The sequence below is a fragment of the Protopterus annectens genome, chromosome 2.part1 (genome assembly GCF_019279795.1).
Source record: "Protopterus annectens isolate FY-2018-M chromosome 2.part1, PAN1.0, whole genome shotgun sequence".
Classification (NCBI taxonomy): domain Eukaryota; kingdom Metazoa; phylum Chordata; order Ceratodontiformes; family Protopteridae; genus Protopterus; species Protopterus annectens.
The window spans coordinates 1,242,385,366-1,242,413,188 of NC_056729.1; the positions used below are offsets into that span (position 1 = coordinate 1,242,385,366).

Genomic DNA, 27,823 nt, shown 5'->3' on the forward strand with positions numbered 1-27,823 from the left:
CCAAACAAAAGATGTTACAAAAAATTTTAAAATCATATCTGTGATCATGACATTAAATCCAGTACAAATCACATTCATATCAAACATCTCAACACATGCACACACGTAGCATTCTTATTCATCATGTCTTCCCGCATAGTGCACTTGCTGCCAAAGATAAACATGTTAGAACAAAACAAATCTCCCCACATTAGCATAATGCAATAATGTTAAAAATCCAGTAGCTATTCCAGAAGCATGTCCTATGAAGATGTGCAGTAGCTGTCCTGATATTGAAAACTATCCTTTGTTCTAACCCAACTACAAAAACTACCCAGTCCCCAAACACCAAAACAAGGCCATGGTCACTACTACACATACACACACACACATATATATAAGGATACAAATATGGAATGCCCTCTTTATAAGCTTACTACCCATCACAGTTCATAAGACAAAAAATGCCAAATGTAAAATAAACAAGAAAAAAATATCAATGAAAATAAAAAACTGCACACAAGAAAAACTATCCCCCTTCTACCTCTACCTACCAAGTCTAACTCTCCAAATAGGAAAAAATAAATAAAACTGTGCTTTCCCATATAATCAAGAGAAGCAACCAATTAAAAAAAATCCCCAAATAATTTAATTTTGTTTTAAATTAACTGTGGTATTGCAATGTTATCACTGGAGCATTTTCAGACTCAGCTCAGGCATATAAACAAAAATTCAAAAGTTAACAAAACAAGCAATTCCATAAACAACAATGAAGATTCATCAAGTAGTTAAATACTGCTACTTATTGAAGCACAATATCACTATGCAGATTTATGGCAAACTCTGTAAGACAGTCACATTAAAGTTCATTATGTTGTAATATTTACAATATATGTAACTGGTTTTGATGGTACCTGCGGTGGCGGTGCTGCGGTAGTGTTGTCGCCTCACAGTAAGACGCTGTCCGGTTCGATTCTCAGTTAGAGAGTCTTCTGCATGGAGACATGCGTGAATGGGCGTACCTTCGTTGAAGGTTGTGCGGCAGGGCTGGTAACTCGGCACGTAAAAACCAACTACCAATCATTAGCGGACCGGAGTTCCGCTGTGGCGACCCCTAACTGGTAAAAGCCGAAAGCCGCAAAAAAATAACTGGTTTTGATACATATTAAAAAGCAGGACGGGATATCATTATCTTGAGGAGACAACCGAAAAATACTGAATTGAAGAAAGAAAGATTACTGCACAGATGAGGACAGGCGACAAGAAGATCTGAAGGGGAAGGAGAAAGAGGAGGATGAGTGGAGAGGATGTGACAAGGAAGACTGCAAGAGAAAACGGAGGCAAAAAGGAAGGAGCAAAGAAAGGGGGTGTAAGTGCAAGAAGGAAATGGGGAAAGAGAAAGAGCATGAGATGGATGTGAACTGAGAGGTTACTATATATTTGGACAGCTTTGTAGGTGGTGAAATACGAGGGTGGACTAAGTAAAAGGTTTAAACTGAGTTATGTTATTCTGTTTTATTCAAAACATATGCAGCAGATCTCATTAAATAGGAATCTCTTTAGCTGAAATCTGAACCCTGTAAATGGTTCAACATCTGTTACATGTACTGCCACAGATTCTAATACATGTGGGCAAGTATAGAAAAGCTATTTGTATTGTGCAGCTTTGTTCTGGGTATTTGCAAACAGGGAGTTCTGGCGATAAAAATATCAGGATATAGTCAAAAGTATGTTGGTCAATCTGCTGGTGGAGGGGGAATAAACAGAACCGAGCAGTTTGCAGATGAGAAAGCTGAATTATTTTCACTAATGTTTCTCTTTCTCACACACATACACACACATCTTTTACAGCACTCTGCTTCCCAAACGTAAAGAGAATCTTCTCTCTAACTAGGGGAAAAAACATCTACAGTGCAGAGTAGACTTTAGTTCAATGCACACACATAAAAAACTTGTATCTGTTTTCAAACTGTAGTTTTACTCTCTTACCTTTCAGCCTCATTGTTGCCAAGGTAGGTTCCAAACTGGGAAGCATAACTGTGTTCAAACAGCATGATGAGGAACAGCTCATTAAACTCAAAGGAGCATGGGAACTGACGCTGGATCTGCCACACACAGTCAAGGAACAGCATGAAGGTTGGAGCCTCAGCTTTCTGCTTGCTACTTGAATAAGCAGACTGGGCACAACGCAACTGGAAAGGATGGCCTGCCTGCCAGTAACAGAAAAACAAACAGAATACATGCTTAGAGACTACCATCATATTTATGAAAAAAAAAATCAGTTGGCAATATATTCGTTATAAAAGAGGTTAAAATTTGCTGCTTGCATATGTTTAATGAAACACTGCAGAAGGAAAAAAAAAGTAGTCTATGGGTATATGATGTGTGTGTGTGTGTGTGTGTGTACATATATATATATATATATATATATATATATATATATATATATATTTTTTTTAAGGATATTTTATCTGTTGTATTTTTCACTACAGTGGCTTCTGCTTTACCTCTGGACTAAAAGTGGTAACAACAGCTATAGAATCAAAATACAACTGTGTTACACTTACCAAAATTGTAAATGTTTCAGTAGATCAATGTTGCTGCACCGATTCTTGGGTCTTCCTGCCATGCAGAAGCCTGCAACTGACCTGATTCTCAGAGTCCTTTCATCATCCAATGTCCAGACGTCAAAGTAAAAAAGGGCTTCCACTGGTGCCATCTTCAGGTCTTTCTAGGCCGCGATAGTCTGATGCCTGAGGATGACATGATCCTTCCAGTTGTCGAAAGTTTTGAGAGATATAAGAGAATGGACTAGCAATTGACTAGAAGTAAAGGAAGGGAATGATGACAGATTAAAGTTACCCACCCAAACCCCCAGCCATACTGCAACACTGACCTACTTGAAGATCTACAATTATCGTAAGTGTAACACAAATGTACTATGCTCTTCATAGTCAAGTGCAGCAGTGCTGATTCTTGGAAGGTCTTCCAAAGCTACAAGTCGGGACACTGGCTGTCTGGTGGCCCCTGGGAAAGTAGGTTCTGTAGGATAACAATGGCAAAACCTGCCTTAACCACAGATAAACTTAGTAGGCTGGGCATAAATCCCTACGTCACTCGATGGGTTGCCAAATGGCTTACAGACAGAACCCACACTGTAAAAGTAGACAACTCCAAATTCAGCTCCAGACAAGTGACAAGTGGAGTACTTCAGGGTTTAATCCTGGGGCTGCTCTTGTTTGGCATCTACTTCTCTGAAGTACAAGCCAACACCAAGGGACTCTGGCTAACAAAGTTCGCAGATGACTGCAAACTGAGAGCCATTATTGAATCCCCAAATTATGTGGATATTCTACAAAAAGGCCTTACAGAAACAGATGCTTGGTGCCAGAGCCATGGGCTCAAACTTAATGCCAAGAAATGTATAGTTATCCCCTTTGGAAAAAAAACATGTACCCATGAATTACCACATAGGTGACAGTACACTAACCAAAAGTGTGATGAGAGACTTGGGGACACAGGTGGACAGTGGTCTCACCTTCGATAACCAGATCGCCAAAACAGTCAGGAAATCTTTCTATGTGGCACACCTCATCACTAAGGGCTTTTTCATACAGAAAAAAGGAGGTCATCGTCCCACTGTACTCATCCCTCATTAGACCCACTATAGAGTACAATGCCCCATTTGGTATGTACCTCACAAGACATCTGCAACAGCTGGAAAGGCCACAGAAATACCTCACTAAAAGAATCACAAGCCTAAAGCAGATGCCCTATGCTGACCGTCTAAAAAAACTCCATCTATACTTTGTGGCATATAGTCTACTCAGAGGCAATCTCTGCTTACATACAAGGCCATGTCAAACCCTGAGCTGCTGGAAATGCTCCACCTAAAGAAATCCCAATCAGAACCACATGCTCCAGGGATCTAAACCATGTCATCACAATGAACAAAACTTGCTTGAGGGATAGGATTCTGACCCACAGACTTCCCATACTCTGGAATAGACTGCCCATACTTGTCAAGCAGAGCACCTCCTTTGCTCTCTTCAAAACGAACCTTGACGATTGGATGGCAGATAGGAAATTCACCCCGGGGACCACGTCAGTCGCCCTGCTAGACAGGGGTTCAGGGAAGTAAACATTGTGGGAAGAAATATCCAGGGAATTGTTATGGCTAGGCTTGTACAGGCCCTAGGGCCGAAGGACTAGTACCAACCTATGAACCCTGGAGGACCAGGTAGCAGCCTCCAAGATGGCCTGAGTAGGAACACCTTTTAGGAAGGTAGTGGTGGCCACTCTGTTTTGTGGAGTGTGCCCTGACAGAAGCTGGTAATACTTTTCCATAATGAGCATAGCAGAAGGTAATACAGTAGACTATTCATTTTGAAATAGTCTGTTAGGAGACAGGTCTACCTTATTTTCCTTCTGCAAAGGCCACTAAAATTTGTTCTGTGCTGCTTGAAAACTTTGCTCTGTTAAGGTGATACTTGATCTGTCATTGTACATCCACAGAGTGGAGGGCTCATAGGATCATAGGAGGTTACTAGGCTAATGACCCTGGGGCCCTTACAAGCCTAGGCAAAAAGAAGAAACTGCAACAAACCACATTTGAGTTCAGGTACAAACAAAGGAATAAGATGAACAGTAGGAACACTCAAAATTTTAATAAAACAAGGCAAAGCTTTCGGATTTCCCCTTCTTCAGTGCATATAAAACCATTTTCAATTAACATACTTAAATAGTTAAAACTAAGAAACATGTGATGCAGCCAACCAATCAATTTCAAACAGTATGACCAAACATTTAAAATTAATTAATGCATCTAATAAATGTAACATCATTTGCTTCTTGTGCAACACAGGTTTCAAAATTACAACATTGTTCAAACCAGGAAATACATCTGCATTTAATCTTAAAATCCATGCTAGTTCCATATTTTCTAGCTTATTATTTGCATCACCACCTCTTCTATTTTTTGTAATATTTTAATGATCCTAAACTTAAAATAATGATTTATGCCTTTTTCTAATACATGTTTAGCCACAGCATTATTTTCTACACTTCTCTTTATCTCTGATTTATGTTCTATAATACGGTCTTTCAACCTTCTATTACTTTTTCCTGTATAGAAACATAAACATTGAGTGCAGGTGGCTAAATATATTATTTGAGTGGTGTTGCAGCAAGCATAACAATCAAATATATATTTTATTTTAGTTACAGGATGAACCAAATTTATATCACTTAGGATATCCCTACAACAGCTACAATTTAAACAAGGGTATGTACCCCTTCCTCAAATTAGCTTCATTTTTACCCTCATATAAATCTTTGTAACAATCTTCTCTTGAAATTCTTTTCATTCCTATATGCAAACATAGGTCGTTCATTAAATATGTGTTATCTCTGGCATAGTTAGCAGACTATTCCAGTTTTTCTTTATTCTTCTTTCTACATCTCTAGTTCTATTATTAAAAGTCAATGCATCTTGACTTATTTTCTTCTCTTCCTGTTATATTCGAAACTAGTGCATTCCCTCCCTTAGAACTAAAAAAATGGGGCCATATTGGCTTGCCTATTATCTAAAACTTCATTCATAATTTTGTCAACCATTACCTGTCTCAATAAATTCCACTGCTGTTTCTTCCATTTGTTCTTTATTCTTTACATCAAGAGTGTTCAACTTATTTACTCTTATAAACTTTTTCCCACTGAATAAGACAGTTATCCAAGTAAGGATAAATGTGAACTCCTAAAATTCTGCATTGGGCTGTAGCCAGGGCTAGGCATTTTGTGAAAACTCTGGGAGCAGTGGATAATCCAAATGGTAAAGTAAGAATTGGGAGTGCAATTCTGCTGCCATAAACCAGTGATATTTCCTGTGCTCTTTGGCTATAGAAACATGAAAGTAGGCACCCTACAGGTCTAGGGTCACCATACAGGTTCCCTGAAAAATTACTGGTAAAAGTGTTTACGGTTAACATCTTGAATTCTGGAATGTGCAGAAACTTGTTTAACTTTGACAAGTTTAAGACTGGTCTACAGGTACCTTCCTTTCTTCAGACCAGAAAAATTCTCGAGTAAAACCCTATAACATTTTCTCCTGCAGGAACTGACTAAATGGACAATTGTTGCAGAAATTCTAGTAGGATGGGGGAAGAAATCCCTATTGGTCCTCTGATGACTTTGGAATCCCTAGGAAAGGAGGAGTCTCTGTAATGAAAGAAATAGGCCTTTTCTATGATATTTCAGACCCACTGATCCCTGGTGAAAAGTTTCCACTGCAACAGGAAGGATGAAAATCTCCCAGCTAGAGGGATGGGGTGGGTTTGGGGCTGGGTGTGTCTTGCTTAGTCACAGCAGCACTCTGGGAGGAAAGGACTTCTAATGCCCAAAGGTCTAGAATGCTGTTCAGATTTCCACCTTCTACACTGTACTGGTCACTTACCTGGGGATGACCTCACTTTTTCTTGCCTTGGAGGCAGTGGCCAAGATTTAGAGGGGTTATTCATGTGATATCTAGGTGTGGGAGACAAATAAAACTCTTCTACAGTTTTGATTTGTTTCCCTTTCTTGTCCAATTTCTCAAAAACTTTCTCCACAGTAGGAACAAAGAGAACTCCTTATCCAGTAGGGCATCGAGGAAGTCTGCCTTCACTTAGTTTAACAGAGGCCGTGTCCTCAGCCAGACGCATCTATGAGTGACAGAGCACGTAGGAGTTGCCAAACATAATGCATCCAATGCATCATAGCCACATTTTAGAGAATGTCTGGACACCTGGAATGCTGAATCACACTGTCTCCAGTATGTTCCTCTGAAAGATCTTGTCAGAAATGCCCTCTGCCTGACCAATGATTTGCTCTTGTAAGGACTCCCAACTACTTTAACATGTGAAATTTGCAGTTAAGAGCCCTCACAGCCAGGGTAACAGATGTGTAACTCTTTTTACCAAATCTGTCTAACATCCTGTTCTCTCTGTCATTAGGTTAAGGGTGTCTGGTTGCACCCTTTGGAGAACCATTCACAGATTCATTAGACATTACTGAGGGAACTGCCTGTGGGTTTTGTAGATGTCAACCACTTTATAAAAATGTTCTGGCTTCTAAGGATAAGACAAAGGGGCTCAGGGTGCGCTCCTAATTAAATGCATTCTTCATCTTGTGCACGGTACTCTCAAAAGATAAGACTTTATGGGGGAAGAAGAAAGGGTACCATCTGAATCTAAGTCAGGGAAAGATTGAAGAGGGAGGTGTTCAGCATAGCACAGCTCTTCCTCATCTTCAGACTCAGAGGAATTTGAGTCCTTCTGAGAAGAAGCATCCCATCTATTTTTTTACCAGTGGAAGCTCCTGAATAAGACACCGGTTTCTGGCTGTACTATCTGGACTTCATGAAAACCACAAACTCCTGAGCCAACTTAAGCAGCTCCTGTGCATCCACGTGGGCTGATGTTGAAGATGGGGACAGCATATGCTGGGGCAAGCTAACTGGACTCTCTTGGCTTGGGTGTTTGAGGTTTTGAAACTAAATATTCAGCATACAGGTGGACTGCCATGACCTCCATCCAGTTCCCTCAAATTTTGTCACACGACTACCAAGGAAGTCCTGCCCTCTCCCTCTGTTACCAACACTCGAGCATCAGAAGCTAGAGCCAAAGTACTTGAAACGGCTTTGGACCCAACCAACATCGGTTTGGAATTGGGTATAATTCTGTGGCCTCCCACCATGGTGGCTTTCCAAGGGGTCATGCCAGAGTGCTTGGGTCTTGTGGTCATCGGACTATGGGGCTACAAAGGTGTCTCATCTGACTCATCTCCACAAGACCTGTTTGCAGAAGATTATCATACAATGGAAATGTACTGCTTCATTTTCTTGTCTTTCCATTTCTTTGGCAAGGAACTGGTGGATGCCAAGGATTGCACAGAAGTGGATGGTGTTGGCTTGCAGGACTCCTTTTTAGCTGAAGGACAACATGCAATTGTACAGACAATAAGAAGTAGACACAAAATTCATGTCCAAATTGCCATGTATCTGGAACATGGTCTGGAAATGTGACCTGATCTAGTGATATAGCAATCAGAACTGGGTTTAGCAACAGGGACAGTCATAGGTGAACACCTTGCTTCAGGAGTTTCGGGAATCTTCTCAGGAACAGGGATATTTACTGAAACATCCTCTCAATGCCCTTTACAATGTAGAGGTGGCCATTTCTTGTATTGGCTAAGAATTATTCCTGGTGAAATAGTGTTCTAGCATACCTAGGTGTCCAGCTCTGGGCAAAACTAAGAAGAAACAAAGCTGATGTTATTTTCTGAAGCTAATAAAGGTCAGATGTGAATGTTTGTTAATATGTAGGAATTCGGGATCTGCAGAGATATTATCTTATAAACTGTGTTTGGGATTTGCATTGAGATAATTTTGTGTACTTTCATAGCAGACTCAAAATAAACTTTTTACGAAGAACCAGCTTTTATTATATGAAGTAATTTCAGCCAGTTTTTGTTAGTAATTAAATACCAGCTTATCCCTGGAGAAGTATGTCATGGCCACTAAGAAGGATACGCAGAGCTGGTTCTCTGGTCCAGCAAAGATGCAATAGATCTGTTAGATGACTAGTTATCCATGTCAAATGCACATAACAGGAAATAAATTATAAAGGAACACAATAATATTTTGAGGAAAAGACTAAAGGGTGAAAGGTTTAAGAACAGACTACTAGCAAATAAAATTTTCTGAAATAAAGGAATGGATGTTGTTTGTCGAGGTGTGATTTGTTAGAATTTCCTGAAAAGGCAGCTGTAAAGCAGACCAGCAGTTTCAAAACAGAAACCTAGGCTGCCAAGGATAAAGCAAGCAGGGGCCCACAGAGGCAATGGTCTGATGCCAATCAGTGGTGAAAGAAAAAAAAGGACAGTGGTGGCACTGTACTTCTCTTTGAAACCATATTGTCTATGGCACAAACTGTTGTATGGAGTGAGACGACTTCCAAATATATACTCTATTGCTTTGGAAATTAAGAAAGAATGAAAACAAAGTTACAGTTCCACAGAAAGGCTACTTCATTGCTTATGGAGATCTAAGTGCTACTAACGACTGCTATACAATGACTATTAAGAGGCCATACAGTATGAATACAGGAACACTTGGAGAATGCACAACTGGAAGGAGAAAAGAAAGTGGCTATGATGATGAGGACAAGGTTACATGACAAAACAATGGCATATAATTGTTTGGCACTCAAATGCTCTAACATTAATGTACACATTAACGGAATAATGCCAGAAACTGAAACTTAGTGTTGCAGTGTTAAATTAGTTTTTTGCAAAGACTTTACACCCTCTGACGTCCCCATACCTGTACTACTTATATATATATATATATATATACACACACACATGCAGGCACGTACACACAAATACATACATACACATACTTAACTCAGATCACTGCACCATGGAATAAGGAAAATTCCCAGAGATACTGCTGTCTTAAAATTATTATATAATCCAACTGAATGGCATGCTAATGTTTGCACTTTGAGTGTTGAATATTTGTGCACTGACCTTCTGTCTTAATTCATGAGAACATACCTCTTCATGGCAGTCAAGTTACAGATACAATGGAAGAGAAGAGGAAAGACAGGGCACTGACTTAGATTAAAACTAAAAGGCTGACAGTTAAGAGTAATAGGAAGAAATAAGAGTGCCCTCCGGGACACTACAGATCAGCTGTGTGCAGATCTACAGAGGAGTTTAAAGGTGATGGAAATAAATGGAGGAAAAAAAAGGTGAGAAAATGGAGTGCAATCTGCTCAAGTTACTATAGTTGGCAAAGTCTGAGGGAGTAAAGTCTGTAGATCCACACCAGTGCACTTCACATATTCAACAAAGCATACATAATGTTTCAGCTGAGCAGCAATCAAATAAATGAGATATCAAAGTATGAACCAGAAGCTCCTGTGGTCCAGAGAAACACAGTAGCCAGTTAACACTTTTCAAAATAAGGCCTGCCTTTTTCAGTAGTCTGGAAGACAACCTTTGGGAAAATAATGCAGGAAGGTAAAATTAAGGCAGTTGGCAATGTCCCTGCAGTCGTAGAAATAAAGAATCTGATGACAGATAAGAACAAATGGTCCACCTTGGTTGTTCATTTTCCTTAATGGATAAACATGACATCCTACTTAACCACAACATCAGAAATAAGAGTTCCAAATATCTTTTTATGCAGTTTTATAAATTTATTTTGAGAAAAATTATTGATCACAACAAATAAAGGCACCAAAATAAAATTCTACTCTATTTACAAAATGACAGCATAACCACAGTTAATAACCAGTGATGTGATAGTTTTCATTCTACACAAAATCATGACTTTCCCATCAGCACTGATTTTGTATTCTAAACATTTTACCAAAACATTATGGTTCCCATCCTACAGGTAAGAACACTGTTACATTATTCCATTTTTTTTACCCTCACTGTCATTTATCCTATTAAAATAGACTTCGTTTTTACAAAACATATTCATTATAAATCCTCAAATACATTACTTGCAAGGACATTGTCTTCATACAACCACATACAATCTACATCTCATATGTTATGCTTATAAACCCTTCATACAAGACATGACCTCTGTCTAACTGAGAAATGTCACCATATTATTCTATCAAAAATTAAACACATCCCAACACTCACTTTAACAGAATGTACCAAATTCCACAGCCATAAACAACACTCTAATACTCTCAACCAATACAAAACTAGTTTTCAGATTAACCCAAGAAATCACAACCATAATACACTTCAAGTAGTGCTCCAACAACCAAAGTTGCACAATTAATTAAAGGCAAAATCAAAATGTCAAACAAAACATGCGAGTTTATGACCTCTCCAAATATTAAAAATAAAAATCACAGGCTACCATAAGCTTGGAATGTTACTCAAGTATGCTCACCTCACTTTAAACATGACAAAAGATTTGTTTTGTAGACTGACTCTGTCCCTGTGGATGATTACAAAAGATTCTTTTCACATGAAGGCCAGAATTATGAAACTCTTCTGCCTAATTAGCAACTACTAAGAAAATAGTTTTTTCAGGTCAAAACTTCAAGGCTGCAGAAAGCGGGTTCAAAAGGGAAGCAGGGGGTGTTAACTTCTCAAGGACTAAGTTGAGGTCCCATGATGGAGTAAGTTCCTTATTTATGAGGCTCAACTGTAGGATCTCTTTTAGGAAATTATTTACTTTCAACAAGGAATAGAGACGGAAACCTAAGTCAGGACTGCTTAAACAGCTTAGACATGTACCCTCACAGCACCATAAGACAGCCTGATCTGTAATGGTCTGACACACATCTTACGATTGTGGATACTGATGTCTGTGTTAGGTCCTGACATCCTCTGTCAGCAGAGGGTGAATATCTTCACTTTAGCGAAGTACAAGATCTTTTACTTAATTTTCTAGTTTCTCTCAAGATCCAAAGTGACAACTTTAGCATCCTTAGGTTGGCATATAGGAGTGACAAAAAAAATGTTCACTCATTGATGTAGCAGAGGTTCTGTCCCTACCATACCGAGTAGGAGACATCACTAGCCACATAAAACAAAGTTCATTCCTGCCCACATTCAAGCGCAACTTGGATTTATGGATGGGAAACAGACAATTTACTCCAAGACTGCCCTCTGTAATACTAATGGAGAGAAGCAGCTCCTAAATGCTTTACCCCATGCATAGTTCCCTTCAAATTATCTATGGTATGATCCACCTTATTCTCATTAGGGGTAATATATAATTATTGACCATGGTATAGGTAATGCCAATCTCTAACTAAACAGGATAAGTTAATTTGAGCACCAAAAGAGAAATTATCTAGGCTTAAAGTGGTTCACAGGGACAGCTAGCCTAGTACTTACCTATGAATCTATAGTGGAAAACATAATGCTGCCCCAGCCAAAAGGCAGCTTTGAGTAGCACTTCTGGCCTGTCCTTCTCCATCTTCTGAATTACCCTGGGGAGAAAAGAGACTGGAAGAAAAGTATACAGAAACAGCTGATACAGAATGATTCTGTTAACCAGGATTCTTAAGGTGGTGTTCGGCAAAATTTTCTGAGTTGTCTCTTTGCTTGAGAAGCAAAATGTTTTGATCTACTCCATCTGTTTATCAGATCCAATAAGGTTATCACTGCCCAGTATCCACTTGTGAGGGTCTATCTCTGTTCTGCTCAGCAGGTCTGCAATGGAGTTCTCCTGAGAAGGTACTGGGATGCCCTAAAGATCATCCCTGACTCCTGGGCCAGACTGATCTCCTCTGCAGTCAACCTGAACAAAAGGTACAATTAAGAACCCCCATTTTTGTGGTCATCACTGTGACATAAGTACATGGAGAATTCCTTTTTCGAAATGAGTTTCAAGAACCTACAGACCAGCTTACTACCATAATTTCCTTTATGTTAATTTAGCTAATTCTCTGCCCTTTGTGAATAGACTCACTAGATTCTTAGATCCCCTAAGTGGGCTCCCCATGTGAAGAATGTGTTGTAAGCATGAGGGTGTATGGGTCTAGCTTGAATGGGATGCCAGCTGAGGTTCACCGGTTGTATTTCCCATGATGAGTCTTTCTTGAAATTTGGCAGGAAAAGGATGGGATGCTGCAAGGATTGGACATGCTGGTATCATCTCTTTTTAAGGTACCACTGAAGTCTACTTATGTATATAGTCTTACTAGAAGCTCTAACACAATTAATGAGGCCAATTAACCCAGCATCCTGAGAAACTCCCCTGCAGTGATGTGGTTTTGCAGAAATACAGAAACAAAGCAACTGGTGTGGAACAGAACTTAATCTCAAAGGAGGATGGCCTTCCAAGTAAACTGTGCCCAGGTGAAGTCCCAGGAACAACACTAGTCAAGCGATTAGTAGGTCTAACCTTTGACAAGTGCAGACAGACTCCTAGGTTTTGACAGGCTGGATGAACTGCGTTGCTATCGGGGTCTTCTAGGGCTGGTGACTGTATCAAACTGCTGAACAGACATGGATAAAGATAGACACCCACGAAACCAGGGACTTTGCAAGTAACTTGGGTGCAGTAGGTAAATCAAAGGGCAAGGAAGAAAAATGGAAGTGGAACCCCCCCCCCCCCCCGTGTGGAATCTTGAGTAATCCTAGTCTTCCTGGTCATGGATAAGTGAAGGTAAGCATTTTTGAGGTCCAGGGTGACCATGAATGCTTGAGGAAAAAGGAGAGTCAGAAAGGCTTGCGAGGCTAGTATCCTGAACGTTGGTACTTCTAGAAACTTCTTTAACCTTGAAAGGCCTAAGATGCTACCATGACATTGTTTTTGGGGGGGAAGGGGCTAAAAGCAGTCTTAAGAAATCTATGACTTACTGTGTTTTTTCTTGGCACTCTCTCTACTGCACCCTACAATAAAGATCTTGTAACAGGAGTTGAACAAAGTGCCTTTACTCCTTGGGAACTAGCAGCATACCTAAGGCATGTGAATTTTCGAAGAACTAAAGCCTGTTTTCCAGAGTCAAGATTTTAAAGATGCACTTGTTTGTGTGATGTTTTTTCCACTCTCCTAAAAATGAAGGTAGGTGGCCCCCTACTCTTTGGCTGCTGATGAAGAAAGATGGGTTCAGTAGAAAAATGAGATGTGAATGTATATGGTAGTCAGGGGTAGGAAGAAGCAATAGTGAGTCACAGCTGCTCACCATCAGGGTCTCTGCCTGTGAAGTCACAGTCTTCTACTTTTGATCAGCTTGATTTTTTTTACCCTTTTCCTGTCCTTTCTTACCATTTGGCTGTTTACTCTTTTCCTGCCTCCAGTAGAAAGTTCAACTCTGGATGGGGTATTTGTACTTATACCTAAGTGCAGGGGAGTGAAACAATGTTTCACATCTTCTTTTCCAACATTCTCTTAAATACTTGTTCTGGAGAAAATTCAAAGAGCATCTGCTTCTCCAAAGGTATAATACAGAGCTGTGCTTTAACATGATCTGGGGGGGGGGCTGGGTCTTAAGACAGACATACATATGCTCCCACATAAAAATCTTTGTCCTTAATAACCATCGCCTCACAGACTACATCACTCAGGACCAGAACCAAAATCAAACAAAACTATCAAGAAGATATGGGAACCACAAACAGGCCATTAGTTTTTAATCTTTCTACTAAGGTTTTAATGGCGGCACAACTCTCCTTATTGGAGAAGGACTTGTCCTATACACCAGCAGCAAGAATGGAGGCAACAGACATTATTTTAGATTTAAAGTTATTTGCACGTAATGTCATGAGCAAACCAAGAGTCCTGTGCCAATGCCAAAGTCCTGCCAAACACCAACAGCTTAGTCCAAAAAAATAGAAAGAAAGTTAGGCAGGACACTGCTATGAAACGTAGTTCTTTTATTAAAACACAAATATCCAAGGTTAGCGCTTTCGGGATAAAAACCCTTCATCAGACACAGTAAAAACTCTACAAACATTATTTAAAATATCCACCAGCCAATGAGCTACTAGTAAACTACCCGCCTTTTTTGTAGTGCGGGTTTTAAAGGGACAATGTCATTAAGACCAGGGCTCCTATGAGCCATCAATTGTAAAATCCAGCGTGATTCCAGAGATTCTGTAATTAATTTTACATCGCCACCTCTGTTATTCATTGTCACATTGGTTATGGCCTTAAAAAGAAAAGTATGAGTGGGATTTAACTCAATGTGCCTATATAGTGCATTATGCCTGTCCTTGTTCCTAATATTGGACAGGTGCTGTAAGACCCTTACCTTGAGCATATTATTCGTCTTTCCTACATAAAATCCCATACATTGTGTACACTCAGCTAAATACACCAAGTTTGCTGTCCTACACGTAGCTCTAGCTTTAAAACCTTAAGGTTCCTATTACGCCTATATATATATATATATATATATATATATATATATATATATATATATATTACTATATATATTATAGGCATAATAGGAACCTTAAGGATATTTTATGTAAGGAAAGAGAATTAACTATAGAAAGACCATTTAAAACAAATATAGGTACCATACCCTGTGGGATTTGCAAAGCTTGTCCACATATCAATAAAGTTACAACTTTTACTCATCCCAATAGTGGGCAAATTTTCAGTTTTAAAGCTAGAGCTACGTGTAGGACAGCAAACTTGGTGTATTTAGCTGAGTGTACACAATGTATGGGATTTTATGTAGGAAAGACGAATAATATGCTCAAGGTAAGGGTCTTACAGCACCTGTCCAATATTAGGAACAAGGACAGGCATAATGCACTATATAGGCACATTGAGTTAAATCCCACTCATACTTTTCTTTTTAAGGCCATAACCAATGTGACAATGAATAACAGAGGTGGCGATGTAAAATTAATTACAGAATCTCTGGAATCACGCTGGATTTTACAATTGATGGCTCATAGGAGCCCTGGTCTTAATGACATTGTCCCTTTAAAACCCGCACTACAAAAAAGGCGGGTAGTTTACTAGTAGCTCATTGGCTGGTGGATATTTTAAATAATGTTTGTAGAGTTTTTACTGTGTCTGATGAAGGGTTTTTATCCCGAAAGCGCTAACCTTGGATATTTGTGTTTTAATAAAAGAACTACGTTTCATAGCAGTGTCCTGCCTAACTTTCTTTCTATTTTTTGCACGTAATGTCATGCTAAAGAGTTTGTTTCCACTTGACACTAGACCGCAGCTATATAAAATCCAAGTACTTTTGTTCCAGTTTTGGACCCAGCTTTAGAAGTGTCTTGTCAGATTTGTGAGAATGATATACGTGCTGCATTTAACAGAGGTTGGTATCAGAAAACGTTTTATAACTTAAGTACTGTTGATCGAAGAGCTTTATTAGAACTGCAAGCTGATGATAGTATAATCTATTTGCCCTGCTAATAAAGGTGGGGCAATGGTTATTATGGACAAAGATTTTTATGTGGGAGCAATGTTAGAAATGCTTGCTGATGATGCCATTTATGCTGTTTTTAACCAACAGGATTTGGATACTTTAGTTAATTCTGTGTATCTGACTTTGAATGATTGCTTGTTATCTAAAGTGATCAATGTGGATTTGTTTAATTATTTTAAAGTTGAGTCACCCACTATACCTATATTACACGGTCTACCAAAAATACATAAGAAAATTTATACACCACCAATGAGGCCCACTGTATCGGGATGGGTTGGTTAACTGAACCCCATTCAATTTATGCTGAACAAAAACTGAAGCCATTGGTTGACTTATTTTCTACCATTTTGAAGGATGCTAAAACATTCTTTGAAGATTTCAGGTTTATATTACTGGAGCTGGTGTTTCAGGGCAATGTCTGATGGTCACTTTAGAAGTGACATCACTTTTTACCATGATCCTCAATGATGTAGGGCTTGATTTTATTAGAGGTTTTTTTAGTACAACACAGTTCTTTCAGTTCCAGCAAGGTAGATTTGATTTGTCTTTTAACAGAGTTGATTTTAGAGAAGAATGTGTTTTTGTTTGAAGGACTATATTATTGGCGGAAGCAGGATGTAGCCATGGGCATACTCTGTGCCAATAGTTACGCAAACTTAGTCATGGCCCAGTGGAAGGACACTTTCTTTTTCATTAATAATAGGTTTCTACAATACAAAAACATTTTTAAGAGATTTGTGGATGACATCTTTGTGCTATGAGCAGGACCAATAGAATATATTCAAGAGTCTGTAGATTACTTACATAGTATGACTACCTTCCTTACATTCACATATAAATTCTCTCCGAACATTATGGACTTTATAAATGTAGAGGTTTATAGGACCCATGACAGTGTTTTAAACACCAGGCTATATGTGAAATCTTACCATACGAATACCACCCTTAGGAGGGATAGCATGCATCCAACACAGGTATTCAAGAAAGTCATGAGAGGACAAGGGATGAGCGTCTCTAGGTTACATTTTATCATTGTCTTTGAGTCCAACCTTGAAATGGTTCAAGGGGAATTTACTGAAAGAGGATATAAAGAGAGAGCTCTAGGTGCTATGGGTGCCGATATTAGATGGCTTTGGCATGACTGTACCCGGCCATATTTTTCAGATAACAGATGTGTGATAGACAGGAGTACATCTGGGAGTCGTCAATGGAATGTTAGCTTTGTATTACATTATACCAGTGATGTGGGTATGATTTGTAACATTATTAAGAGAAATTGGTCCATCTCTGACAACAAAATCAGACAAACTGTTGTTGAACGCCCATGTTTTTCTTTTAAAAATAAGAAGTTCTTAAAGAGGCTGTTATGTTATGGGAACAGCAGAGAAGTTGGGGGAAATGGAAGAGCAGGTATGCAACCCTGCAAGCATTGCAATTTTTGGGTAGTACTGATTATTTTAGACACCCAGTCAGAGGCCATGAGTTTTACACCAGAGTGAATGCAGACTGTTCTACACAGAATGGTGTGTATTTAGCTTGCTGTGTTTCATGCTTATCTTTCTATGTTGGAAAGACGAACAAGACGTTTAGGGAACAGATCAGGGAACATGTTATAGCCATCAGGAAGTTTGATGTTAGGAATGCACTAGCCAAACACACATAAGAAACTGGACTGTCACATTCTTTTAAGTTCATGGTTTTGGCATGTCTACATGAAGGGAAACGTCTGGAGGATTTCAGAAACTTAGCAGAACGGCATGAGATTCGGCAGATCATTAGGTTCCAAGCTGATAAATATCCCAGTCTCAATGGGAAGGTCCCTTTTCTTAAAGACCTCAATTTAATTAAACAAGTTCTATCCTTGTTTTAATGTATTCATGATGTCAGTTTTCTTATTGGTTTAGTTCAACTGTGGTTTCAATTACGTTTTATTACGAATTTTTATATATAGATATATATATATAATATATATAATACATATATATATATATATATATCTAGGGTCCTTATTAAAAGAATGAAAGATTAAAATGTCGAGCGCTGTAAACAGCGAAAATGACTGACATTGATGTGTGTTTTGTGGGATTGCAAAACAGTGAAGATCGGGAAATTTACCCTTTCCTCACTGTAGTGCGATCTCGGAGATGGTACATATATTTAGCGGGAGGTGTGGGAGGCGCAGCCACCACAATAAAGGTTTCAATGTTATGCATTTTTGCTGTTCCACGAAGGTATACGATATCAGACATTTGATTACTTGCACTAGTGAATGGGTTGTGTACATGGCGGTATGTCAATGTAGATCATTTTATATAGGGCAGACATGTGCATTTAAACAATGTATAGCACTACATGTGAGCAATATAAAATGTAAACGCTCTCATAGTGTATTGTACAAACACATTATACAACATAGCACAGGCCATTTTGCTTTCCTGGGGATTGATAAGATTGTAGGAGATAATCTGACTGTCCAAGAAACACCAATTATTGACTAAGAAGGAACATGTGGATTACAAATTTGGGAGCCCTATTTAAACCAGGTCTTAATGACCATTGGTAATATAGTAAGCCTTCAGGGTATAATTTTTATTTTTTGCTGTATAGTTATTTAAGGTTAGGTTTTTGCATAACTTTGTTGAGTAACATGGAATATTTTGGTGCTACAGGATTGTAATCAGTTTGATCACATTTATGGGTTTGGGTCACTTTAAAGGTGTATGTATATTTAATGTACGATTTCCATTGCATTGAGACACACACTGATGACATCATGCGGCAAAACCGGTCTGGGTGGCAGACTGTTGAATAAACTTAGTTTGCTGTACTGCCTTTTTATTTTTAATTTTCTTTTATGTGCTGGAGTTTTTGTTGCTTGGATGTTTATTCTCTGAGCACATTTCATCGGGCACCAAATGGTTGCAGACACAGACAGACACACAGACATACACACAGACAGACACACACAGACAGACAGACACACACACACAGACAGACACACACACACAGACAGACACACACACACACACAGACAGACACACACACACAGACAGACACACACACACAGACAGACACACACACAGACAGACACACACACAGACAGACACACACACAGACAGACACACACACAGACAGACACACACACAGACAGACACACTTGTTTTTGGTCACTGTTATAATTGGCCTGAAAGAACTGCTGTAAGAAGCATGAAAGCACTAACCTAATTAAAGCTTGTTTTTATTTTCCTGCCAAGCTTGGTCTGGTCTATTTTTGGACATTATTCAAGTAGTTTTGACTGGGGGGAGAGGATTGCAATGGGCCTGCAGTTATTAAACTCTGAAGATGTGTTACCTTTTTGTAAAGGTATAGCAATGGATTTATTCCAGATGGAAGGAATGTATTTTTCAGATATAGATTTATTTATCAATAGAGAGACTAGAAAAGCGATTGTATCTGCAGCCAGTTTTATGTAGTCTGAGGTGAGTTGGTCAGCAGCTAGGGTGGTTGGTTGTAGCTTATGTAGCAGTTGTTTAATGTTGGAAGTGGGTACTGGGCAAACAGAATAATGTTCAGCAGAAGTAGGAGGAGTGAGGTTTAAGGCAAGCAGAAACTGAGCAATTTATGTAATTATGGGGGGAAAGAAAATTGATAAAAATGTACAGGATCATAGGAGATTACTAGGCTATCGACCCGCAAGTCATTTTAAGGCTAGCTGTTTTAACCCAAGGTCCCAAGAAAGCTGATCTAGGCAGTACTGCAGTGGTCTGAAGTCCTAGAAACACTGGTAGAATTTGTGCAGGCTATGTACAAGGACCCAATGACTCAAGTATGGACAGTGTTCGGCCTCACAGAAGGGTTCCCCAGTGGGTGTGGGTGTACATCAGGGTTCAGCTCCGAGCCCACTGCTGTTCATACTGGTGATGGACTACATTAGCAAACAGGTTGGAGGGGACAGATCAACAAAGCTGCTGTATGCAGACAATGTAGCAGTACAGGCAGACTGAGCTGGAACTTCAGCAAAAGATAGGAGAATGGAATGCAAATCTGAAGGCACATGGGGTGAAACTAAGCACAGATAAAACGGTGGCAATGGCAGCAAACTGGGGAAAGCAGAAGAAGCTGAGAATAGAGATAGAAGGGAAGATAGTGGAACAGTAAACAGCTTCAAGTATCTGGGAGGAGAAGTTGAGGAGAAGGGTAGTCTGAATGATGAGATCAAAGCTAGAATCAGAGGGTCTCTGCAGGCAACTGGCATAGAGTATTAGGTGTAGTCTATGACAGAAGAATGCCAAAGAAGCTGAAAAGTAAGGTGTACAAGACAGTGGTGTGATCAGTACTGCTGTATGGTACAGAAACCTGGGCAGTAAAAGCAGAACAGCCGAAGAAGCTCGAGGTGATGGAAATGAAGTCCCTGGGAAAGGTGATAGGATGCACACTGTGGGACAGACGAAGAAATGAGGACATAAAAGCAGAAGCCAAAGTAGCTCCAATTGCAAAAAAGATCAAAGAGAACAGATTACGGTGGTTTGGGTACATGTGTAGAAAAGCAGAAGACAATCTGGTGAGGAAGATTTGGGACAGACAGGAAGAAAGTAAGAGGAAGCGAGGGCATCCAGCAAAGAGGTGGATGGATTGTGTGAAAGAAGATCTGCGACAGTCAGGCATGAGTGTTGAAGGTAGGAGTGTGGCACTGAATCGAGAGAGTTGGCGAATGTTAACATGATACTCCAACCTCATGTAGAAAAATGGGAAAGGGGGGTGATGATGTTTCAACCCAATGTAATACCATAGAGGTACTGGTCAATACTCAAGACTGCTTTTAGTGATGACTACCCATGTCCAGGAGAGTTGTGGGCACTATCCCCGATAAGAATTTATGGTGCCTCATCCACTCATCCAGGTTCCTCTTGAACAGTGCCATACAGCTGCTCTGGTTCACATGAACTGGCAGCCTGTTCTAAAGACATGGCAGTCGCTGGGAGATAAATCTGTCCCTCCAGCAAATCCTATTTAAGTTCCAGGCCATATTTAAGTCCCTGGAACAGATAGCCGTAGACTCATTTGATTTAAGGATATACAGTAAATTCATTAAGTTTGGGTCTTGGGTTGCTCTGTAGGCCAGGCACAAGTCTTCCCTAAGAAGTCTATACAATACAGAGTACAGTGACAGGGATTTTAGTCAGTACATATAAGGCAAATGCTGAAGGCCCTTGATCTTTTTTGTTAGAAACCTCTAAGGTCTCTCTAACTGCTGTAGATGTTTGGTACAATACATACCAAATGGTGCATTATACTCAATTATGGGCCGGATAAGTGCCTAGTATAGGGGGGGTTATAACTTCTTATGCTCTCAAGGCAATGCCTTTACTAATTAAGTGAGCTACATGGACAGCTTTCCTTACAATGGTAGACACGTGGTGGTTGAAGTTAAGGTTGCGGTCAACCTGTGATCTCAGGTCCCTTACCACTTCATGGGTACTTAGGGTATTTTTGATAGTGTAAAGGGACATTGTTTGTGCCGAAGGGAATGATGATGCATTTCTATGCATTCAGTTTGAGACCATGACTAATACACCAGTCGTTGGTCTGTGTGAGATCATTCTGAAGTATAGTGACATCATCTGGGGGATTCAATGATTGCACCTAGTTTGCATTCATCTGCAGACTTGGTCAGCCACAACCCTTTAGTTTTGACCTGAACGTCTGAGAAGTAAATACTAAACAGTAGGGAACCCAGCACTTACCCCTGTGGCACCCCAGTGTTAACAGGTCTGTTTGATGTGGAGTCACCCACTTTTATGGTGTGTGTCCAGTTTGTGAGCCAATCCATGAAAATAACAATGGAAAACATTACTATGGCTTGTTTTCTTTTCTATTAATGTATACATACGCATGCCATTCCTTAAAATGTGAAAATTAATAAAGGAGTTTAAAAAAGTACTTGTAGAAATCCACATTCCAATAGAAGCAGTCAGACTTCCTCTAAGCTGGGGGTTGGGAGTCATGTTTCACATATGCACTGGCAACGGCATCCCCCTAAGACTTCACGGACTGAAGGCATGGCTACTGGATTTCCATCTACTAAGTTAGTTAAGTTCTCTGCATTCTCTTCCGGGCATCAGATACCTCCCTAGACTCCCATCTAAACTGAACCTTTGTTCTACTGGGGTAAATAAGACATCCACAACTGGAGAAAAAGGTTAGGAAACCATTAGAATCTGGGTAACAGAAGGGGGAGGGAGACATTTGAGAGACATAAGCCAGCTCATCCACATCAGAGTTCTCTTTTCTGAACAGGTGCCCCTGACACTGAAGACTGATCTGAGTAAGGCTGCAGGTCCTGGTTTAGCTTCATTAGATCCTGAGACAGGGCCTGTGATGGACGTTGGGTGAGGCTCATCCGTTAAAGCTACGGTAAGACAGTGGGCAATCAAGATTTGGGTAACCTTGTCCTGCTTTTCAAAAAGATGACTACCCTTAGAGGACTCAAAGCACAGGTGTGCTCTACCTTGGCCTCACAGATGTCCTCATGAACAAAGATCAATTCAATACTGCCCTCACCCTTGATAATTACAAATCAGGAGTCAGAATCAGAGGCCCACGGGAAGACATCCAAAGCAACTGATGATGAAGTAGTCTCAGATTGGGAGGGCGTGCTGGTACTCAAGTGAGTGTTGGCTAAAGCTGTTGACCTATTTGAAACTAGATGTTGCAGTCAGGGACTGAGAAATACCTCACTGTATCAGATGCCATTGAGCCTTGAGGGGCTTTCACATTAAGAATTAAGGTTATTGGCCTCTTGGTCTTTCTTCTCTTGAGAGTATTCCTCAGTTGTCTTATGCTTTCAGTGGGGCATCTGCAGAACACCTGACAACATGGCTCTGGACAAGGTATCCACTTTTTTTTTTTAAGTTGCCATGGAAAAAAATCTTTCTACTTTAAGTTCTTCTTACTGAACAAGGTGCGGTGGGGACAACAGCTGACTGTGGTGCATCCTCAAATAAAATACGGGCTGAAAATAAAAATCCTTGTATGGATTAATACAATTATTTTTCTTAGTAACCCCTAACATTTAGTGTATCTGAGCCCACTAAGCTTCTACAATTGTAAGAATGCAGAAAAATGTACAAAAAAACAAAAAAACAAAAAAAAAAACAAAACAATTTCCCCAAAATGAGTACTTATCTGCCTACTCATGAATTTAGTCCTTGCCAATGGAGTGACAATGTACTGAAAATGGTGCAAATGATGTGCTCAAGAACTGCAATCAGAAAGAACCAAAGACAGCACAGGTGGACATCTCTCTTATACTACAGATGTGCTGGTGTTCAAATGGGTGTACCCACCCAACCTACAGGGAGAATACTACTAAGCTCTGGAAGCAAGGTCAGACACTGGGTCTTCTGTGACAGACCCCAAATGTGAAGACTACAGTGACAGTGAACCATATATTTAATGGCAGCATGCTCTAAGAGATGCAAGTTTTAACTTCAAGCAACAAATGGTCAAATATACTGGAAAATGCACATTTTAAATTACTCATATTTATCAAAACACATTTCAGCAGATGTCATCCCAACAACACTGAACAGCTACCAAAACGAAAACAGAAAACAGTTGCTTTGTACACAATGAATACAATCATAAATAGGCTGCAATGCTCAGACCACATGGGCCATCAAGGAGAACTGATTCGCCAGATTCAGGGGCAAAAACTTATCTCCCACCCAACTATCAAAATTCTTTTTAAGAGTCTAGATTTGAAGATCGTCAATTGGTTAAATGTACTTTGTTCCACAAGGATGCCATTTTTTGCTTTACTCAATTACTACGCAAATTAGATTTAATTTCTCCTACGTCAAAATTCATATTACAATAAAATTCATATTACAATCACTATAAAATTATTATAAATATTCATATTAAAAAAGAATCTGCCAAAGTGGGTTGTCAAATACTTTATAGGCTAATATTAGTTTTCGCCCGTTACATCTACAATGAAGTGAATATAATTTTTAAATATCTGCACCTATCCATATGACAGAAGTTCTTTATTTATGTTATTCTTTTTTAAAATTCCCTTGAACCTGTTAAGCTTTTTAATTGTCCTAAAATACACATAAAAATGAACACTGTTATGTTATACAAGTCTGATATACATAAAGATGTTAATTAAGCAAGCCTCATCCCTAGTAGATAAGTTTCTCAACATGAACCCAACTTGTTGTATTGCTTTTGCTTTCACTATTTTAGCATATATAGCAAAGAAGGTGGTACAGAGTATCTTAACTCCAAAATCTTTATATTGACTGGCCACCTGTATCTGTTGTTCAAATAAGAGTATGTTTCTCTGTATAGAGCAATTTCTGAAATACATTACATTGCAATCAATTAAATATGAAATTGTGTGATTACTCAATAAAACTGTCAATGTCAAAAACAAATGGACAATGCAGACTGAGCATTTTGAGAAATTGTAATACCACCACCAAAGCTGCACAATATTGCTGCCAATGCAACCAAATAAATCTGAAATACTGCCTTATTTTATCAGAACCAGAACAGCAGAGTGTATAACACATTTACTTCTGTCATTCTCCAACCAGCTACCCAATTTTTTCTTTTGGTAAAGCTTTGAAAATTCTCCAAGTTACTTCAAGTAGCTCATTCATCCTTCCCTACCAAATGTGCTAAACCCTTCAGTGGACATAAAAAGTTTACACACCCCTGTCAAAATGCCAGATTTTGTGATATAAAAAAATGAGACCACAATAAATCATTTCAAAACTTTTCCCACTTTAATGTGACTTATAACCTGTACAATTCAATTGAAAAACAAACAAATCTGTTAGGGGAAAAATATAAAAAATAAAAAGTACAACAGCTGGTTGCATAAGTGTGCACACCCTTAAACTAATACTTTGTTGTGTGTGCACACCCTTACACTAATACTTTGTTGAAGCCCCTTTTGATTTAATTACAGCATTCTGACTTCTTGGGCAGAAGTCTATCAACATGGCACATTTTGACTTACGGTCACATTTCAAGGGCATCTCTTGTGCACAGCCCTCTTCAGGTCACCCCACAGATTTTCTATAGGATTTAGGTCTGGGCTCTAGCTGGGACATTCCAAAAATAATTTCCTTCTGGTGAAACCATTCTTTTGTTGATTTAGATGTATGTTTGGGGTCATTGTCATATTGAAAGGTGAAATTCCTCTTCATCTTCAGCTTTCTAGCAGACGCCTGAAGGTATTGGGCCAAAAGTGAGGTATTTGGAACTGTTCATAATGCCCTCCACCTTGATAAGTCCCAGTTCCAGATGAAGAAAAGCAACCCCAAAGCATAATACTGCCACCACCATGCTTTTGGTGATGCGAAGTGTTGTTTTTGCACCAAATGTACCTTTTGGAATTGTGGCCAAAAAGTTCAACCTTGGTCTCATCAGACCATAACACATTTTCCCACATGATTTTGGGAGACTTGATGTATTGTTTTGCAAATTTTAAATCGGGCCTGGATGTTTTTCTGTTTAAGAAAAGGTTTCTGTCTTGCAACCCTACCCCATAGTCCAGACATGTAAATAATAGGGAGATTGCTACATGCAGTACACAACCAGTACTTGCCAGAAATTCCTGCAGCTCCTTCAGTGTTGCTATAGGTCTCTTGGCAGCTTCCCAGACCAGTTTTCGTCTTGTCTTTTCATCAACTTTGGAGGGACGTCCAGTTCTTTGCAATGTCATTGTTGCCCCATATTTTCTCCACTTTTTGATGAGTGTCTTCACTGTGTTCCATGGTATATCCAATGCTGTGAAAATGTTTTTGTACCCTTCTCCTGACTGATACCTTTCAACAATGATATCCCTTTGATGCTTTGTAAGTGCTCTGCGAACCATGGCTTTTGCTGTAGCAGGCAACTGAGTAAATGTCAGGAAAATTCTACTAGGACAGCTGAACTTTATTTGGGGTTAATCAGGGGCTCTTTACTTGATGGCAGGGGTGTACCCAAGAAGACTGAATGCTGTAATTAAATTAAAAGGTGCTTCAATAAAGTATTAGTTTAAGGGTGTGCACACATAAATTATCAGTTTAAGGGTGTGCACACTTATGCAACTAGCGTATTGTATGTTTTTTACTTTTTACATTTTTCCCCTAACAGATTTGTTTGATTTTCAATTGAATTTTACAGGTTATAGGTCACATTAAAGGTGGGAAAAGTTTTGGCATTTTAACAGGGGTGTGTACACTTTCTATATTCACTGTATGTAACATGCACGTTATATCCTCCTCTTGTTCTTCCCTGTTACTCCCACCCCGATATTCAGAAGAGCTTACAAAGTTATTATGGAAGGTTCCTGCATTTGCTAAGCTTTTCTGATTCAGAGACGCCCTACTGCTATGGAGTTTCCCCTTGTGGGGGCTATACCACAGACAGCTATCTTGAGGGCAAATCTGCAAGCGTATGTGTCAGTTTGGGGGTGTGGCTAATATTAATTCGCCATGTGCTCTCCCTGGAAATGTTCATTGCTTCAGATTTACTCTAGGAGGAGAAGAGAATTATGTTTTTTGACGGTGTTCATTCATTTTCTCTTATGAGAGAAAGTATGGCAGATCTATGGGGATGGGTTACTGAGAGAGAGTGTGTGTGTGTGTGGCGAGTGATTATGTCAGTGTTAGTAAGTGTGACTGTGTGTGAGCACGCACAGTGTAAATGTTTGCATGTATGGAAGTGCTAAAGCCATGGCATGCTAGGGTGAACAATAGCTCGGTCAGGTGTGACAGTGAAGTGTTTCACTCAGTGACATTGTAATGAGCTGCAAATGAGGAGTTTCGCTAAATGACTTGACCATGTCTCTAAACTAGAGCTTCTCTCCATATCACAAACTGACCAATCAACATTGTGCAACAAAGTTATCTTCATTTTCTGGTTTCACCACTGATTCTTCACTCATGTAATCCTGCTACTGAGGCAATCCATGAAGAACATCCATCACTGACTGAGAAAAGGTAAACATCTGCAGCCCCATATGGAAAAAAAACATCTTTAAAATTGCTAGGAATAATTCATACTGGCGTATACACCACTGATATTCTTTATAGCCTCCATAAACTAACTGTGCAGCTTGCTGAGGAGTTGTCTCTACAAAATCATGATCCAACATAATCAGCCTTCTCTGAACTGTGACCCTACTAACCATGATCTATTACTACTGAAAAATTTCATACCAAAGTCTCAAACTGCACGAAAGTCACTCACTGTTGACAATGATCACAGTCAGATGCAGAAGACTGCCATCTGCTGTCTTTTTCTATTTCCAATTATCTCTTAGAAAAGCCTATCTATTGAACCATTTTTTTAAATTCAAGAACTCAAACCATTCCTCTTCTCCCAAATTGGCAATTAATTCCAAATAGTACCTCATTGCCTAATCCTTCCAGGTAATTAACTTCTGTTCAATATAAACAATATGGATGCTTACTCAAACAGACTTATTCCATACTTCAGCTACATGCTGTTCATGCAGCAACATGGCATCACACTGATTCTTCTAAAATTTATTGGAACCATTCCAAGATGCTTAATGTAATGATTTAGGAGCAAAAGCACCACTTAACTGCTGCATCACTGCTTTCATAGTCCCATTCATCTCTCACTGCCACAGCCTCATTATCTGTCAGGGTTATTGTCTTTGCTTACAAGGGGTTCAGTATAACCAAAGGCCGCCACGCTTCATTCTAGGCATCAATACACATCTCCTAGATATTTTTAACTTGATCGGAGAACATATCTTTAAAATGACAAGGTGATAAACCCCTAAAACTAAAAGTGTATCTAAACACTATTTTATTTTTAAACAGAAAAATATCTTTAAAACTAACCCAGCAGAGTGGCTGGAAGGAGTAACCACCCTCTTGAA

The 27,823-nt window shown here is 39.4% G+C and overlaps 1 protein-coding gene across 1 annotated transcript in view; it reads right to left on the reverse strand.

Moving 5' to 3' along the window:
- Nucleotides 1–1,949: 1,949 nt before the first annotated feature.
- Nucleotides 1,950–27,823, reverse strand: part of MTMR9 (myotubularin related protein 9) — a 721,174-nt gene continuing 695,300 nt past the window's right edge. The window contains exon 8 of the mRNA XM_044062773.1: nt 1,950–2,189. Coding sequence (XP_043918708.1) covers nt 1,965–2,189 — 225 coding nt within the window. The 3' untranslated portion in view covers nt 1,950–1,964. The remainder of the gene's footprint in view (nt 2,190–27,823) is intronic.